Source organism: Dinoponera quadriceps, unplaced genomic scaffold, assembly GCF_001313825.1.
Source record: "Dinoponera quadriceps isolate SergipeBrazil2010 unplaced genomic scaffold, ASM131382v1 scaffold106, whole genome shotgun sequence".
Classification (NCBI taxonomy): Eukaryota; Metazoa; Arthropoda; class Insecta; order Hymenoptera; family Formicidae; genus Dinoponera; species Dinoponera quadriceps.
The window spans coordinates 297,688-316,653 of record NW_014554228.1 but is presented as its reverse complement, the minus strand read 5'-3'; the positions used below and the strand labels follow the sequence as shown (position 1 = coordinate 316,653).

The 18,966-nt window shown below is 40.9% G+C and overlaps 2 protein-coding genes across 3 annotated transcripts in view; one reads left to right on the top strand and one right to left on the bottom strand.

Moving 5' to 3' along the window:
* The window catches only part of LOC106746266 (very long-chain specific acyl-CoA dehydrogenase, mitochondrial), an 8,758-nt gene extending 5,594 nt beyond the window's left edge, over positions 1 to 3,164 (top strand). The window contains exons 7-9 of the mRNA XM_014622699.1: positions 1,293 to 1,649; positions 2,112 to 2,324; positions 2,426 to 3,164. Coding sequence (XP_014478185.1) covers positions 1,293 to 1,649; positions 2,112 to 2,324; positions 2,426 to 2,563 — 708 coding nt within the window. The 3' untranslated portion in view covers positions 2,564 to 3,164. The remainder of the gene's footprint in view (positions 1 to 1,292; positions 1,650 to 2,111; positions 2,325 to 2,425) is intronic.
* Positions 3,165 to 5,027: 1,863 nt separating this feature from the next.
* LOC106746175 (leucine carboxyl methyltransferase 1) lies at positions 5,028 to 17,950 on the bottom strand. 2 transcript variants are annotated; one of them, XM_014622479.1, is made up of 4 exons: positions 16,792 to 17,950; positions 12,343 to 12,526; positions 11,131 to 11,482; positions 5,028 to 10,464 (listed from the first exon to the last, which is right to left on the bottom strand). In XM_014622479.1, the coding sequence occupies exons 1-4, from the start codon at positions 16,999 to 17,001 to the stop codon at positions 10,260 to 10,262; spliced, it is 951 nt and encodes a 316-aa protein (XP_014477965.1). In that variant the 5' UTR covers positions 17,002 to 17,950; the 3' UTR covers positions 5,028 to 10,259. The 2 variants fall into 2 exon arrangements, with proteins under 2 accessions (XP_014477965.1, XP_014478048.1); XM_014622562.1 differs by lacking the exon at positions 16,792 to 17,950 and adding an exon at positions 15,854 to 16,009.
* Positions 17,951 to 18,966: the final 1,016 nt, after the last annotated feature.

Sequence of the window (18,966 nt, the reverse complement as noted above, 5' to 3'; positions counted from 1 at the left end):
AGTCAGTCTTCGCGACTCTAGAGTCAGTCTAGCAATCATGCATTCGAGCAACTGAATATTCATATTCGCAAATTCGTAATTCGTTTTTCGTAATTATTGTTCTGCCGCTATCGTTGTCGAATTTTGTCTCTGCGCGTTCACTTCGTGAAGTCCGTGTGGCATTTGAGAGCATGTGTAATTATTTTGCATGATCGCTATTTAAAGCATATCCGCGATCTCTCGCGCTACCGTTGTACAGCGTGTTCGCGGATATTTCGTATCGAACTGTTATTTGCACAATACGAGAGGGAACCCAAAAAGAAGCGGATTTTTTGTACAAAAACTTTATTTATTAACTTTTTTACAAAATCTCTTCAGTCACCTTTAAAGTACTTTCCATTAGATGCGATGCACTTGTCGAGTCTTTTTTCCCACTGTTTGAAGTATCTTTGGAACTCTTCAACTTTGATATCGTCCAGTGCCCTTTGCGAAGCTGTTTTTACCGCCTCCACATCATCAAAACGCTTCCCTTATAGATTTGTCTTCATTCTCGGAAACAGAAAAAAGTCGCACAGGGCTAGGTCTGGTGAATACGGAGGGTGGGGAACGACAGGCCATCCCCGAGAGGCCAAATAATGGGTCACTCGTAAGGCCGTGTGTGCGGGGCCGTTGTCGTGATGAAGGAACCAGTCGCCTGATCGCCAAATTTCCGGGCGTTTCCTTCGCACATCCTCTCGCAGACGTTTTAAAACTTCCAAATAAAAGTGCTGGTTAACAGTCTGGCCAGGGGGAACAAATTCCCCATGCACAATTCCACGAACATAAAAAAAGACAATGATCATCGTTTTCACATTCGACCTCACTTCTGTCTTGCTTTTTTTGGTCTGGGAGAGTTGGGAGTCTTCCACTGGCTTGACGTTTGCTTAGTTTCTGGGTCATACCCGTAACACCAACTCTCATCACCTGTAATGACTTTGGTGAAAAGGGAAGTGTTTTGATGATGTGAAGGCGGTAAAAACAGCTTCGCAAAGGGCACTGGACGATATCAAAGTTGAAGAGTTCCAGAGATGCTTCAAACAGTGGGAAAAAGACTTGACAAGTGTATCGCATCTAATGGAGAGTACTTTGAAGGTGACTGAAGGAATTTTGTAAAAAAGTTAATAAAGTTTTTATACAAAAAATCCGGTTTTTTGCGTCCCCCCTCATACAGATTTATTTTACAAATCTTCACTACAAATATAGAACCTTGCAATGCATCAGGAGACATGAATGTTCAAAATATTTTCGATAACAATGAATAATTTCTGTCGTAGTGCTTCGCATCGGAGTCCGCATGGTGGGTGTGCGACGAGGCTATCCAGACGTTGGGCGGAATGGGCTTCATGCGCGATTGCGGTCTCGAACGCGTGATGCGTGACTTGCGCATATTCCGAATCTTCGAGGGTACAAACGACATTCTGAGGCTGTTCGTAGCACTTACGGGAATTCAATATGCCGGTAGCCACTTGAAAGAGTTACAGAAGGCCTTCAAGAACCCCGGCGCAAATGTAGGTCTGCTCTTCGGAGAAGCTACCAAGCGAGCGACCAGAGCAATCGGCTTGAGCTCAACGCCCACTTTTACGCACTTGGTGCATCCGAAATTGACGGAAAGCGCTGTACTTTGCTCGAAGGTAAAGATCACGAAGATATATAGGGTGTCCCCATAAGTATAAGAACATTTGAATATATCTTGGCGGTTAAATATGGGGATCTTAAAAACAATCGAAGAAATGGCCGTAAAAAAATATTCCTTCCACGGTATTCCTCCTTTGAAACCATTCAAATTGCTCTAAACATATTTCTCATATAATTAAAAATAAAGTAGGTGTTTAGGTGTTCCCCTTGTGCTGGGACATTCTGTATAAAGATTGCAAAAATGAAATTATAAATATACTTTGATTTTCAATGACACTGCTGTTGATTCAAGATTTATTTCAATTATGCGCGCCGTTAAAAATTGTATTGACTCAATGGCATTTTATTTTCTCTCAGTCAGCTCTTATATTCCAAAAATATTCAAAGTGGTAATTGGTTATTGCCTCACCCTGCATACACATACATAATTGTTAACCAATTATATTGCTGTTACTCAGAACGTGGAGGCTTTTGGTCAAACCATAGAAGCCTGCCTCATAAAATATGGGCGAAACATCGTCGACGAGCAGTACGTCCTCAACAGGCTCACGCAAGCCGCGTTCGACATGACAACGATGGCGATTGTATTGAGCAGAGCGACTAGGTCGTTGAACAAGAATCTGCCCAGTGCGGAGCACGAGCTCTTGATGGCTCAGACTTGGTGTGTGGAGGTACGAACTTTGTTGATAGGTACAATCACGTCGGTGATGATGCGAATGCACAGAACGTTCGCTTGTCGATCGTCGAATACACGATTTAACACCTGTTTCAGGCATCTAGCCGCGTCGCCTACAATCTGCAGAATGCCACCTCCGCAAAACAACTGGACATATTTAGCAAACTAAGCAAAATTTCGAGAAACGTGTTCGATGTCGGCGGAAACGTCCAGTTGAACCCTCTAGGCTTTTAATAGTACCGTAAATTTATTTTGAAATGATTTTATTCGGTTTTGCTGCTGTTGCGTCTTGGAGATATGAAAAAAAAATTGTTTTTCATATAACGTAGGTAACTGTCATTGTAAAATAGGTAGTAACTTTTCTCAATATTTTGTTATCTTTGATTATCGTTAGTTCGATTGAAATGACCTGAAAGTTTTTTGAGGGTTTAACTGTAGAAATAATAGAATCAAACGAAAAAAGGCTGAATCTAATAATAATTATTTTTTCTTTTTTTTAAAGGGACAAATTAAATGTTTCGTTTCATTAAAATGTTTTCTTGTAACAGGATAAAAAAAAGAATATCGGTATCCGGTCATCTTTCCTCCAAAATCAACTTTCGTGTGAAATACTGTCGCTCTTCGTAATCGAGTGTAAATATCTTCCACGAAAACTTGGACAGCTTTGACAGATTAAAATAATTAATAATACAAATAAATAAAACTCGTAAGGTATAAGACATAAGGTGTCCAGATGTATATATATAAAATTATGTATTTTTTAATATTCGTACCTTTACACGAAACAACGATTTTCAAATAAACAGTTATAAATAATACGATCTATTTGACGTTAGAGATGTGTTTATTCATTATATATCCATCATTTTCGTTAAAGTAATAAAAATAATCGTTCAATATAGGATCACACGTTATAAGTCGTCTTTTACATAATAAATTAAACGAAAGACTTTAAATGGGAGAAGTGTATCGTTATCGCATATACATATCTATATAATCTTATCTTATACATTTAAAAATATTTAATTTATATAATATTACCGTAGCTGTTTTTTTTTCTCTTTTCCCACTTAAAGAAACTTTTCGGCACGGAGATACGTGAAAAAAGTGTATCATAAATAGGAAGCTACAATCGTCAATCATAATAAACCGATCGCTCGTTCTTCTAATCGTTAAATGCATAATTCAACAATATCACAACATTATGCGAATATAAAGATGCATTTTTTTTTTCTTTCCCATTATCCTTTTCCATTGTATCTTATCCGTTCGTAATGAGTGGAAGCACACTGAATGTCTATATAGGTTCCGTCTCTTAATCTTTTTTTTTTTCCTTTTAAGATGTACAACATCCGTACATGAGATATTAGATAATTGGTGTAACGTGGAACGAAACCGAGGCGGCGGGCGGGGAAACACGGAGAGCTGCACAATTCGCACAATGCGGTATCGCGTTGCTTAAGTTTGAGATCCAAATTGTCTTCGCTCCTCTCTCTCTCTCTCTCTCTCTCCCTCTCTCTCCCTCTCTCTCTCGCATTTTGCGCGATCAACGAACCCATTTAATCCTCAATTAGTCGCGCGACGATCGCACGATAATCGGCCAGCCGCTCGAGTGCGACGTATAGAGAATACGCTGAGCGAGGGGTCGAAATTATAAACTACGTTACGTTGTGTTCTCGCGCAGTGGTGAGTCCGGCGGAGTGAGATTCGTTGTTTATTGCTTGAAATGAAATCGAACATCACGCGACGGGTCGCTCCGGTGTGCCGTCCACCTGTCCCACCCGCGACACAGCGGGGAACGTAACGCCGATAATTAGAGAATTTCAGCCGAGCGCACGACTAATCGAGGTTCGATCGTCGACACGTCTGTGAAAACTCGCGAGAAGAAAGATTCTCGCCAAACGCTGTCGCAAACGTTACACGCACGTGAACGGGTTCGTCGTGGTCTCTCTATCCATCTCTCCCCCTTTTTTTCTTTCTTCTTCCCCCTTTCCAGCTTCGAGAAGTGCATACGAAAAACTGCGATTCACCGAGTCTTTCAAACGAGCACTCGACGAGGTCTCGCTCAATTTCCATCCGGTGGCAGTGGCTGCTTTACTCGCATTCTTACGACGACTCTGAAAGCCGAGCTTGGATTCTCAAACTTGAAGCCGCCGAGAGCTTGAACACATAACGCGCGAGCGCTCGAGATCAATCGGCCAATTTGTCTGGCTCACCTCGGACGATGACTCGACGACGCGAAATTAACGCGCGACGAGGTCTCTCGATTACTTTTGTCTACACCTCTGTGAAGCTGGCCCCATTTTTTCCAAATTTGGAAAAAATCAGCAGAGTTCCGTTGCCCCCCCCCCCCCTAAAAGCTCTAGTCAATTTTATAAAGAGTTTTGTCGATCGAGGTGGCCAAAGCACTTTATGAGAGTATAAGAGGCTGACTTTACGATTGTGTAACTTCAAAGTGCCGTAATTCTTTTACTTTAAAATTTAGCGCTTCGATTCTTAAAGGTAATCGATAGAACTCTTCAGAGGCTACCAGAACTCTCAACGGTATGCCAGAATTGCAAAAAAAATTTCACCCTTTGCTCTAATGGATATTTTACTAAAAATATAATGAAATTTTACTAAAATGTACTTGAAATTCTCTCTCGACTTCATTTTATTATTATTCCATTAACATTTCAGTAAAAATTCAGTTTTCAGTTAAATTCAATAAATTTCAGGTCTAGTATTTCAAAAAATTTGTTATTATATTTTAACAGTATAATTTAACTTTCCTTATATTTCACAGTATTACATAAAACTTCACAAGGAAAATTGATTCATTTTAAAATATCTTCAGTAATTTTTCAATAACTTTCATTTAATTTTTCATCGATTCCATACTGCTTGGAGCAAAATATTCCCATCAGAGTAGAACATGGGACATGTCGGTAAAAAAAAACGTCGGTGTGTGATTTTCTTTAAAAGGGTGAAGATTTGTTCGAAATTTTAGCGTTATGTTGAGAGCTCTGGTAGTCCTCCAAAGAATTCTATCGATTATCCCAAAATTTAAGGTATAAAATGGCATTTTGAAGTTACACAATCGTGAAATTGGCCTCCCCTTTTCACATGATGATTCAACCACTTTAATCGATGGAATATTTCTAAAATCGATTAAAAACTCTTTGGGGAGCAACCAGGACTTTGGTAATTTTTTTTTCAAATCTCGAAAAAGTGGGATCGACTTCACAGAGGTCTTGCCTACGAGTGCAAAGAAGGCGACAATGGGAAGGCGGCGAGGGAGGCGTGGGTTTACCTACGAACGTTGATAGACATCGTAACAATGGCTGCGATTTGTGTGTAACCTCTGAGAAAAATAGAACATCTGACTATCCTCTTTGCACGTTCGTTACTCCAGGTATTATAATCTTAGTCGGTTGAAGGGAGATTCTCTCAAAGAGAGACCGAGGGAGAACACCGAGTCGTGCATTCCCCGACGGAGTCGTAGCTCGATCGTCTCCTCCTCACCGGCTCTGCGTTCCCATGTATCGTCGCTTAGGTTTAATAAAAGTTGCCGTTGTTCGTGTTACGCTAAAAGCGAGAAACGGACGAAACCAGGTGACGAAAAGTGATGATAACTTCGTGGAAACACTCAACGTGCGAGTGGGACCTCGTTGTCGCGCTCTTCGGAAGGCGCGATCGTCGGAATCGCACATCACACAACACACGCCGCTATATACAGCATACACAGTTTTACACAACAGTATCGCTACACGCGCAGCTATTCCGACTAAAGACAGCTATCTCGGTAGGCCGTCCGAAAAACAATCAATTCTCCTCTATTGTCACACGACTATCGTCGATTCCGACGAACGCGCCTCGCGAGCGGACGCGACGATCAAGTCCGGGTTTTGCGTGCATTAGTCCGGATCTGCAATAACGAACCTCATTTTGCGATAAGAGTATAAATCACCGTAAGAGTACGCGGTATGAAGTAAGCGGTAAGCAAATTGACCAACCACAGTCGATTATTCTACTCAGTCAAAAACATGCAGCTTATTCGACGTCGAATCAAGAACCCAATGTCGAGATTCGGTTTGATTCGACATGGAAAACGTATAAATATAGACGCGTCTTCGACTGCAATTTCAACATCGCTTCAACATTGAATTTAATTGTGTCTCGAAAGGAGAAAGAATTTGCTTTGTAAGCTCAAACCCACTATTGATAAGATATAATTTGCAACGAAATTGGAAGATAGAAATGTATTTATAATCTTATATTTAAAGATAAAAAGTATTTGTTTGGAAAAGTTAGAGAAAAATTTTTAGTATTTATTTATTTATTTATTTATCATTGATACTTTTTTTGAATTGCTTTATTAATGACTGATAATAACGATCAAGGATAATAATAATAGTCCGTTTAAATAAATGATATAAATTACGAAATATTAAAAATCACATAAATTAATATTGTAGCAAAATCTACTTTCTTTCTTTTAACTCAACGAATCATCAACCGTTTCAACGTCGAATCAAATTCGACTCAACGTGTGTGCTCCTGACTAGATCTTGGGCCGTAAGAATCCAATTGGTCAATTAGCTTACTGCTCACGTCTTATTGTATACTCTTATCACTATTGTAAAATGGGCTTTATTCCTTAACCTTTTGCTCCAAGCGATAAAATATATCGTAATTTCCGGCAAAAGACATTTCTCGACAAAAGGCTGCTAAAGATCATAATAACGCTGAAATCTTAAGAATTACAACATCTGGCGGCGCTGGAAATTCTTCTTACTAAAAATTATGTTACAATTTAGCGCTTAAAGCAAAAGTCTAATGGCTTACTATACTCCCGCATAACAGGTATGTGTCTAAGAGACGTTTTCAAAACCATCCTTTAGACGTTTTTATCCCGACATCTTAACCCTTTAAGGCCCAATTTACATAAGAATGTAAAGTTATTTGTTAAAAAAACATAAGTATGTTATATTTATAAAAATTTCGTTCGATGTTCTTCAACGACTGTGTTATAAACAACCGAAAAATAAATGTCTCTTAAATAAAGCAATTTTAATATTCTCTTATTTTTACACCTTAAACGTCCAATATACATGTACACAATTGTGTACATTCAGAAAATCGTACTTCTCGACAGCCAATGTTATTCGGACAACACAATTTTTATCGGGAACGTCTTTTAAGACAATCTTGTAAATTACAACATTTTACTCCAATGGGATCGCTGTATGGGCCTTAAAGGGTTGAGATGTCTTAAATATTCTGCGGGCTTATTGTAGATCCAGCCTTACAAAGTTCTTCTTGCGCGCCTCTCGTTGTACACTTACGGAGGAGCGACTCGAATTTGTCGTAGAAGCTTATATAATCTCTTCGTATTATCCTTAGACTGAGTACACACATGCGTAACCCTGATTATTCCTCGATACGAAAATAAACCTTTGTCATCCTTCCGCTACTACTGTTCTACAACCTGCTTATAAGTGTAATGTACTCGTACTTGGTGTTGAAAAGAAGCAGAACGCCGCTATGACACACGTATGTTTTCTTTTCCTCTTGTTAATGTATCTTTGTGTTTCTTTTTTCTGTCTTCTATTGACAAAGCAAAACGTCGAACGATCGGACTTGAACTTTCGAAGAACATCGGCACGCGTGTTTTACTTCGCGAGTGCGAGCGAAAGTGAGCGTGTTCGATATATACAGGGTGTCCCAGCACCACCGTGCGTCCTTAACATGACAGATTCTTTGGGACATTCTAAAACGAAAATTCAAGTACGAAAATGATGATGAGGCTATAATAATTTTTAAATTGTAAGCGATTAAAGTTGTCTGATTATACGATTGGCATTTCTCGTGCTCAAATATTGCAACACAGATGGTGACAAAGATGTTATCGTGACTCAAATAGCCAGACCTATAATAACAGATTTTGCACAGTTTGGTGTAAATTTTGTCGGCAGCATGTTAATAGAAATACAACAGGATTTGATAACAGAGTATAACAGATTGACTACAGAAGCCGAGCAGAATTTGTCATTTCATCACTATTTAAATATATTTAAATGGAAAACACTGCAAATCTTGCTCAGCTTCTACTGTCAATCTACTGTCAAGTTATATGTCAAATCGACGTCGATATTCATTCTATTATTTGTCCACCCCTATTAGATCAAATGATGCATAAATAAAAAAATAAAAAATATTTTTGTACTTATAATACGATTAGTCAACTTTAATTGCTTATAATTGAAAAATCATTGCAGCCTTACCATTTTCGTATTTAAACTTTCACCTTAGGATGTCCCAAAGAATTTCTCATGTTAAGTACATACATAGTGGTCCTGATACGTATACGAGAGATCTGCATCCCTGTCTCCCTGTATACGATCTACGAGCGAACGCGAAGAAAATCAATTCGGAAAATATATCGCCGATCTTCCAGAGGCTGATGTCCGCAACGATACGCGCGATCATCGGTACTCGATTTTTCGCCGTTTCGTCAATCTTCCCTCTTCTCGCCACGTCTCTACTCTTATCTCGCGTCCGATACTTAAAATCTTACTTTCGTTGCACTTTACTTTTGTTTGTTTATGTGTTTGCATTTTTTTTTATTACCTTAAATAATCACTCTTCGCTCGTAGGCAACGCCCGTACGAAAACCTAGTCGCTTACGGTTCGTAATTACTAATTGCCTTACATCGCGAGAGATCGAATAATTCATAATCTCTAGATACTTAATGTACACTTAAAGATCGGATGGGAAAGGACCGCGCGTACGGAATAATTTGTGATAACATCTCTCAAGTACCATATATTAAGACTTTCGTGGGATCGGAATTCTATATATCAGTGTATCAGAAAAATACCTTTATGTACGTGTGTATGAGTGAGTATGTGTGTTTGCAATGAAAGATCAAAAATATAGATATATATATATATATATATATATATATATATATATATATATATGTATGTATATAGAGCGTTTTTCGGATAATAAGCGAAGTAGTTGGGAACGTAGTTTCGAAGCGCGCTCGAAATGCCGTTGGTTCTTCGCGACACATTTCTCGCGCACGTGGGGATATATAATCTCGTAATATGTAATAAATTACTCCGCGCGTCATTCCGCGCCGTTTGGCCACAATGTGTAACAATATAACGATCTATAATAATTATAATAACGAGACCGTAACTTTATACACATAAAGAGATCCGCAGCAGGGGAGAGCGAGACGAGACACCGCGCGAGTTCCCGAGCGCCTCTTGCGGATGGAGTCGTTACACATTACGTGGTACACAATTTAGATATGTCGAACGCGAAAATCAGGAGATGACTCTGGAGATCTCATCCACGAGACAAATAGCGGAGCTTATCCGAACGTTTCACCCTCTCGTCTAATCGCATTAGCAGCCACATACGCGCGATTCAACACCGAAAGAGTCGCGACTGATCTCGCTCGCAGTACATATCCGTTAAAAAATAGATATTTATGTATATACTCATGAAGTGTATGTGTATATGTATGTGTTTACGTATACGGTGCGTGTTTTTAGCGGAGGACAAAGAACACACTCGAAGCGTATAGAAAAAAATCGATCGCGGCGAGCTCTCACGGTGACGGACGAAGGTCCGAGCAAAAGACTCCGCGTCCTCTTCGACGCGCCCGTCTCTCGGACCGCGTCTCTCCGTGTGTCGCGAGACTACATATCGCAACTTATCGCTTTCCAATCAAGACGTATCTAAAGCGTAACGTGAAAAAACGTTGATTTCTCCCGCGGTCGTTCAGGGGAGGGCAAGATTACGTAACTCTCTTATGGGCTCTTGTCGAGTCTGAATTATACAACATCACTACCTGGAGTAACTCGCGAGAGACAGAGAGAGGGGGAGCGGGGGAGGGGGGGGGAGCGCGTGAGGAGTCGATCGTGTGCGTAACTAACCCTGCGCTATAGACAAATTTTTCAACGTTTGTCCGTTCCAAGCGATGGCGATGCAGTAGTGCTGGAGCAGCTGGGTGAGGAGCTCCCGTTCGTCCAGCATCTCTATGTGCTCGATTTGACTACGGTCCATCTCAGGCAGTGAATCGTATATCTCCACCATCGTCCATGCGTTCGAGCCCTCCCAGTTGTTCATGGTGAATCTGGAAGCGGGCCGGAGATGAGTTAGCGACTCGAATTTCGGGAATACCCGATAAGTAAAATGTTAGCAGTAGGATAGAGGGGAGGGCGTAAAAATGCGGCGAGTAAGAAGTGCCACTAACAATATTGAAACTCTAAAGAATGCTTGAGCAAAAGTACACAATAATAGTTTATATAGTTTCTGATATATTTGCAGTAACACTGAAATTAGCACTTTTAGCTCCACCCTATTCTATGCTAGCAGATTGGCGGCAAATTCGATTAGAATCCCACAACAAAACCATGGCCATCTGTATTCGTTTAAGTTCGTTAAGTTCGTGTTCTATCGACAGAATCTGATATGCTCTGACGGCACATTGACGGCAGAAAATGAGCAGAACCTGCTGCCAAACTGCGCGCAGAAAAGTCTACTCGATTTCTGTCGTTAATTTGCTGTTAGATAGTTATAGGATCTGTTTGCTTTCTCAATCTGCCATTAATCTGCTAGCATAGCATGCCAGCAATCTCTGCCAGATTTCTGATGGCTATTTGGCAACATCGCCAGATAGAACAGATTCTGTTCTGTGTAAACTTTGCTGCCTTTCTGACATCTAGCAAGTTCAGCTGCTCAGCATCTGCCGGCGCAAGTTCGGTTATCTGGACACAAGCTGTATTGAAATTGCGCTCACCGTCTCTGTTGGGTCTCTAACGACTCACAGTCCTCCACGCCCGCCAATAAGCAGCCACGGCTGCGCAGATTCGACAACATGACTTGGCCGAACTTGTCTTTCATGTTCACTTGTTCGTAGTTGACGAAGAGACTGTTCGGGAACTTCATCGCCAGCCATTTCAGTAGTGACGAGGTCGCGCTGGCGTCTATGTAAACTAGAACACATTCTGCCAGGAACATGGTGGGTAAATTGTAATTGACCTCGGCCTGAGTCAATTTGTTATTTAGCTCCGCTATGTGTCGCAGATCTGTACCAACCAGGTGATAGTTCGCGGCGTGCAGGTCTGTGGTGGAAAATCGAATTTCTCCATCTACAATCAAACGCGCCACGTGGCGAATGTTATGTAAGAACGATCACGACCCGCCGGAATAATGGATGAACAAGCAGGGATGTTGTGATATCGCTGATATCGATATTTTTCTTTCAACACTGGGTATTTTTCTATCGATGTTTTCTTTCGATATTCATATCCATATCAGAAAGAGAGAGAGAAAGAGAGAGAGAGAAAGTGTATGTGTGTGTTGTTTCGATACCTGCTTTTTCAATTTTTTACTCAGTCAATCTTCAGGATAGTATTTTTGCTTTATGAAAATTAGTGTGCAACACGCAATTATCTTAAATCCATCTTTTTTCTTTTCTCATGATTTCTGTTACGTTAATTTTATAATTATTTATTGATTCCTAAAATAAAAGGATAGTATCCGGATATTTTTACAAGTGTGCGGAATCACAAATGTTATTTTGTGCGTACATCGTTTTATTTCCACGTATACCACAATAATTTTTGGCACGCGATTTCTCGCTTCTTACGTCATCAAACAAGGACGGTCATAGCGAGAACACAGCCTTAACGTATCCTTTTAAAGTTTTTAGATCACAAACTATAGAAGGTCTAATGTAAAAGGTAGAAATATCTTTATACTATAGTAAGATTATTAACGTAGATGTACGAAACTCTTAAAAGTAGTTTGTAAGGCAAACACTTCGATGATTTTTATATCCTCTAATTTTAAGTCTTTTAAGTTTCGCGTACCAGTATCGATATCGATATTTTGGTTCCGATATTGATATCACTAATGGTCGGTATTCTTTGTTAGATACCCGTTCCAATATTAATATCTATACTTTCATGATATCACAACATCCCTATGACGAAGTGCGACGGAGTACCTTCGGTGTTTAGCATATCGATCAGTTGCTTGTGCTTCTTGATGTGGTAGCACTTCTTGGCGGTGATGCTGGGAAAGTCGAGCTCGACGAAGTTCGCCGGACTGTTCCCGGCCTTCCTGAGCCTCCAGTAGAGTGTGTCAAAGCCAGCACCCAAGTTTATGATCTGCCCTTTACCGCCAGACAGCTGCACAGATGCACATATGAGGAATTCGTCCCGTACAGAGGAATGATACCGAGCTCTGTCTCTTTCTCTGACTTTACTCAATATTAAATTTCATTAATTTAGAGTAGCCGGACCGTAATTTAGGTACCATGGTCGGTATTCATAAACTGATTTTATATTTAAGAGCGTCCCAAATTCATCTTTAGATGCTTCGTACAGCCAATGGGTCTGTACGTTTTCGTTGAACTTAAAACACCTGCAGACTGGGACTAAGATCGTCTTTTGTTTATCTTCAGATGCCTTATAGCTCATAGACTTGTTCGTTTTAGCTGAATTAGTTTTAGCTACACTGGAACTTCGTTCCTTTTCTCTTCAACGCTAAATTATATGCTTGTTTCACTTTGCAGATAAAAAGTGCTATTTAATTCGATTAACGCTGTGGTCCGATTCACGCTTACAGCATTGTAAGCATCATTGTTTTTTTGGCATGTAATCAACAATAAAGATAGAATAATGTTCACAGCGCTGTAAGCATGAATCGGATCGCAGTCTAAAACGAACGAACCTAATGAAATAATCCGTACAGTATCTGAAGGTGAACTTAATACAATTTTAAATATAAGATTTAACTATAAATACCGCCCGCAGAGTCAGATTTTAGATTCGTCTTAGGTTCATCTTCAGATGCGTAGCCAATAAAATAAGCCGTAACAGCGTTTGAAGGTGAACTTAAGACGATCTAAGATGATAAGATCTGATTATGTATACCTTATTCTGTCATCGATATTAAGCCCGGATTTATAATAGGTGTAGTAAGCTTTAAATCGTAAGAAATTGACCAATCACAATCGATTATTCTTCTTATATTCGATTGTGATTGGTCAATTTCTTACAGCTTGCAACTTGCTACATCTATTGTAGATTCGGACTAATAGTCAGATCTTATACTTGAGATCGTCCATCTTCAGATGCTGTATAATTCATTTGGTCTGTTCTTTTTAGTTGAACCAGCTGCGCTAGTTCAAGAAATTTACGCGCACTGAAGCATGAGAATTCCGTACGTACGCTTCACACGGTTTCAATATATATGTAAATTTGTTGAACTAGCGCAGTCAGTTTAATTAAAAAGAACAGACCTCTTGTATTGATTGAAAAACAACTGAAGATGAACTTAAGACGGTCTTAACTCCCCGTTAGTCGCAATATTTTTCACCCATCAATGATTGCAATATATCTCACAGATACACTAATTATTCCAGTATTTTCCTCTGCTTCTTGAAACAATTTTTCTTTTATTAGCACTTAGCTAATAAACCAGGCACTAAAAAACAGTGAAGAACAAATTGACAAGTATTAGAATAATATCTATTGAATATTGCGACTAACAGAAAGTTAAATATAAGATCTAACTGTGAATATCGATCAGAGTCAGATCTTATATTTAAAACCGATTCAAGATTCATCTTCAGATGCATAGTCAGTAAAAAGATCCGTACAGTGTCTGAAGATGAATATAAGCGATCTTAAGTATAAAATTTGACTATGGTTCATATTCTAAACTTACTTTTATCGATAAAAATGCCTTAAATGTTCTTGTGTTTAAATGTTCTCATCTAATCAAGAAATTTCTAAGCCACTTCTAGAGATAATGTTATCGATAAAAGTGAATTCAGAATATAGAACTTTGAATATCAGCCCATAGACCGCTCTATGGATGGTATTCATAATTAGATCTTAGTTAGATCTTATTCTTAACCCTTTGGCCTATAACCACGAGTCTGACTCGTGGTGAAAAATTTGTGCCATAAGCGAAAACCACGAGTCTGACTCGTGGTAAAGAATTTGTGCCATATATAAAAGCCACGAGTCAGACTCGTGGTGAGGAATTGGTGCATAAGATGCCGCGTATTATTCGAACAAGCGAATGGAGTTATTCCACATCCAATACTTTTCCTTTGATTGAAAAATCCAACAAGAGCTTGCAAAGTATGCACGAAACATAAGAAAAGGTGTGAAACTACATGGGAATGTAAGAACTGTCGTGTTGCGTTACATGTACCTCAGTGTTTCGAAAGATACCATACAGTTGAAGACTACTAATTTTCATTCAATTAACTAAGTATTCATTTACAAATTGCTATTGATTCATTATCTACTTTGAAATAATAAATTATTTTTGTCAACTGATCAATTGATTATGATTGCACCCTAGACGTCTTAAAATTACTATTTGTACCTAAACATTGTTTATTATTTCACAATTTCTTTCGTTGCACTGAAATATATATGTCATGAAAGGTATACATTTTGCGCCAGTTCGGGTACACGGCTGAACAGTTGAATGGCACGGCGCACGACCGATTTTCTTGTTTACTATAGCTCGCGCAATTGGCAGATATCGTGTAGGCCAAGGGGTTAAAATCATTTTAAGTTCTTCAGATATTGTACGGATCATTTCATTGGCTACAAGGCATCTGAAGATAAACATAAGACGATCTGAAATATAATATAATGTAAATATAAAATATAGGTCTGTTCTTTTTAGCTGAATTAGTGTATATTTAGGCTGCGATCCTATTCACGCTTACAACGCTGTAAGCGTCATTGGCTGCGTTCAGGAAATACAAACGATTAGTGAACGGTCAGTGATTATTGGTTTTTACTGTTAGATCTTTAAATTTAGACCAATTATGTTGACGAATTATTAAAATGTTGTACAACCGTTGTGTTTTCTGAACACAACTATTGAACACGTTCAGCAGAATTCAATAAGTTTAATTTGCAACCATTGGCAGTTTTCCAAGCTGTGATTGGATTATTCTTTTAGATCTAGAAGAATAATCCAATATCCGGACAGGAAACTTCTAATAGTTGTAAAATAAACGTTCTGCTGAACGCGGCCGTTTTATCTTTATTGTTGATTACATGCCAAAGAGATGAAATGACGCTTACAGCTGTAAGTGTGAATCAGACCGCAGCCTTACAGAATTTCAAGAGACAAATATACATATATATATTAAAACTTGGTGGAAGAAAGAGAAGAAAATTAGTACAAGCTAGTGCAGCCGGTTCAGCGAAAAAGAACAGACTTAAGGCCTCAAGCCATCTATTGCGGAACTATTCGAAATCAATCCCAATCGGAACCGCTCAACTATTCCCTATAAAATGCAAGAGAATCTGGAGAATAAAAGATTCCAATCGGAATCGATTCCGAACAGTTCTGTAACAGATGACCCGACTACCGGTCTGTTTTCCTTACATTGTAGACAACAATTTATCCCCGTTTTACGTGCCGGTGTTTTTCTTGAAATAAACATATACATATATCTGCATATAAACGTAATTTACCGATAGATTCGTCAAATTCGAATTCAGATCACCGCGTTTGACTAAGCTGCTCGCCTTAAGACCCAGAAAGAAAAGACCGCGGTACTCGCGCGCAATTCGTATAAACAAGACGGACACGGGGTATGTTTGTTTCGGCGACATCGGTCGGATTTCGCAGCGCGCTGGTCGCGCTGCCAATTCGGAAATGAGCCGCGAACTTGGCACGCGTCGCAGAAGCGTTTTTCATTGACCTATATATCGGCTCGCCGTGCGCGATAAAAGCGGGCGAACCTCAGGGGAATTAGGACAGGGCCTCGGCCGGCGGGTCAAGGTTTCCGCCGCTGCACGTCCCTGTCGCCCGGATCAGCTGTACCGCCCCCTCCCCCGGCCGATTGTTTCCGATTCGACGTATGCGTGTTCTAGGTTATACTATCGCCGCGACGACGAACGAGGACTCGCTCGCGCCCGCCCGCATTTTCCGCCGCTCGAGACGTATTTTCCCCGCGTCCGGCCTGTGCGTCTTCTACGCCCCGGGCGCAGGTGGACGCGCAATTGAGACGGACGAGAGATCGTGCACACTCGGTAACAACGGAAGAGTGCAGAGAGTGCAATCGGCAAGCGAGCGTTACCAAGCGGCAACGCTCGTGCGACCGATGGAGAAGTCTCTTCACGAGACCACCCCGCTCGCGCGGGAAAGCGGGGGTCATAAGGGGAGCGGGTCCGAGGGGGGCAAAGCAAACGCGCAGAAGATAGCTTGAGAGAATACGCGGAACCCACGGTTGAAAAAAAAAAAAGAAGCGGAGACCGTATCTCGTTACATTTGTATTGCACTTTCTGCACTCTCGCGTAACGCGGAATAGGCGCGCCGAAGGGAGAGATAGGTGGAAGAGAGAGAGAGAGAAAAAGAGGGAGAGAGAGACCTTTAGAACGATATATATCGCAACTCGTGCGGCGCTCACCTTGAGGAACTTGTCGACGAAGAGCTCGATGCCCTTGACTCTGGCATAGTAACCGCGATTGATCTCGGGCGCCTTCCGCGTGGTCTGCTTCACGAACAGGCTGATGAACGGGTCGCACCAGTAGCCGAGCGTGACCGCGCAGCGCTTGCACTCGCTGGCGTCGTCGTTGGTGGCCTGTATGGCCTCATCGTCCGCCATATCCTTGATCATCACACCGGCGCCGGGGATAGTGGCGGTTTACCGCTCGTTCTCCTTATCCTTCTCCTCCTCCTCTCTCTCGTTCCTTCTCACTCACTCTCTCTCTCTTGCTTTCTCTTCGTCGCACCAACGCTCTATGTGTGTGTATATCTCTCTCTCTTTCCTTCTCTCAGTTAGGAACGATCATTCTACCACTCGCGGTTTCGCGCGGCGCGCGCGGACGCCTCGGGGTTGCGGCGAACGTCGAGCGGATGATCACGTATCTGTCACTCGCGCACCACTGCGCCGCCGGCGGCCATACTGCCCCCGCGGTGCTGCACCAGCGTCCAGCCCGTCTACACCTGCGTGCTCGCCCGCGGCGGAGGCGCGCAGGGCCGGCGTGAGCAGGCAGAGTGCCCCCGATCGCGTTCAAAGGGTTTACAGTGCGCAGGTGTTCGTTCCGCGGGAGCGAAATTTGAATCTTTGGTAGCATGAAATTTGCCTTTTAGAGGATTTCGTTCTGCTTCAAAAGCTCGCTTTCAAAGGAAATCCAGCGTGGATTTTCGGATTATGGAGAATAAGCGAGAGGCTTCCTTCAAGTTTCATTCATTTCAAGGCTACATCAGGAGGATTAAGAGACATTGCGTTAATGTATTCTTTTTCAGCATGGAAGCGAAGAATTGTGTGCTCTTAACGACGATGCATTTATCTAATTAACGCGATATGCATATTTTATCGCTAATGAGCTTCAGTTATAATCTCGCACTGCAGTGCGCGACTTTGGAGTATTTTAGAAACTTTTTCATATCGTTTCTCGCAAAGTACTCGTGTTGCATTATAGTGTAGTGAGCTTTTCTCTTGAAGACTCAAAAGGCCTTGTGTGTTACATTTAAAAGATACCTTTTTCAGTAAGCAAGAAACGTTAAATCAGTTTTTTGAAACATTGCCCGAGAAAAAATTTTCCATATATAACAATATATAATTATACATAAGAAGTAATCAGAGAGAGAGAGAGAGAGAGAGAGAGAGAGAGTTATATATGATTATATATAAATGAGATTTTCTTTGCACATATGACGATATATAGGGTGCCTCAATATAAAAAGAACACCTAAATTTTGGGGAGCTTAAAAAATTATCGAAAAATTGACCACAAAAAAATGTTTTCTTCCACAATATCCCTTCTTCGAAACCATTCAAATTATACTCTAAACATTCCTTATATAATTAAAAATAAAGGAGATAGATGTTTTTCTTATGTTGCGACACCCTAAATGTATGTATGTATGTATACTATATTATCAAGTAATGAGACATAATAGCAAGCAGTAAAGTTTTTTGTAGAATTAAAAAACATCGTATATATAGTCTATACATAATCAGATAATTATATGTGGCGGTCGAAACAACCGGCGATAAAAACAACGGCTGTTCGCACGCGTAATTTGTTTTTTTTTTCGTATTTTGTTTCGTAATTAATTTGTTCTTCGGCGTCCCTGAGGACCCCGGAGCGTTCACTCTCGTTTAAAACATCGCGGACGCGCTCGCGAGTGTTCCTCGCCACCGATTCTCCTCGTGATTTGTTCTCGACGCTCCGGACTTGACTGCGCCCCGTCTCTCGCAAACGCGCGTTAGTGCATCGCGCTCGGGAGTGCGAGTGTCTCTCGTCCGTCGTACAAGAGCTTTCCGACGGCCTTCGTCGCGATCGACGCCGTCGCGCCCCTTGTGCACGATTTCCGATCCGTGCCTCTCCCCGCGAGGGAGAGAGAGCCGCCGCGGCGACCTAGCCGATCTCCTAGCGTTCCGATTTCTTTGTTCAGCGTTGCCCCATTTTGTTTAATGTTGCGTTTTTAGTTGATAGAATCCCGTTCTTTATTGTGTCGCGCTGCGAGCTTGAAAATTCTTGTAAATACAGCGTTTCGTCGTTTCGTGTGAACAGTTATAAAGACTCCGCATTTATTTGCGCACACCCCAGCACTGCTTCCGCTCACTAACTTT

Excerpts from the sequence above, each read along its gene's own strand:
- LOC106746175 (XM_014622479.1), bottom strand. The coding sequence starts at position 17,001 with ATGATCAAGGATATGGCGGACGATGAGGCCATACAGGCCACCAACGAC. Across the intron at positions 12,527-16,791 it reads TCGTCGACAAGTTCCTCAAG|CTGTCTGGCGGTAAAGGGCA; the intron begins GTGAGCGCCGCA and ends GCATCTGTGCAG. Across the intron at positions 10,465-11,130 it reads TTAGAGACCCAACAGAGACG|ATTCACCATGAACAACTGGG; the intron begins GTGAGCGCAATT and ends GCCCGCTTCCAG.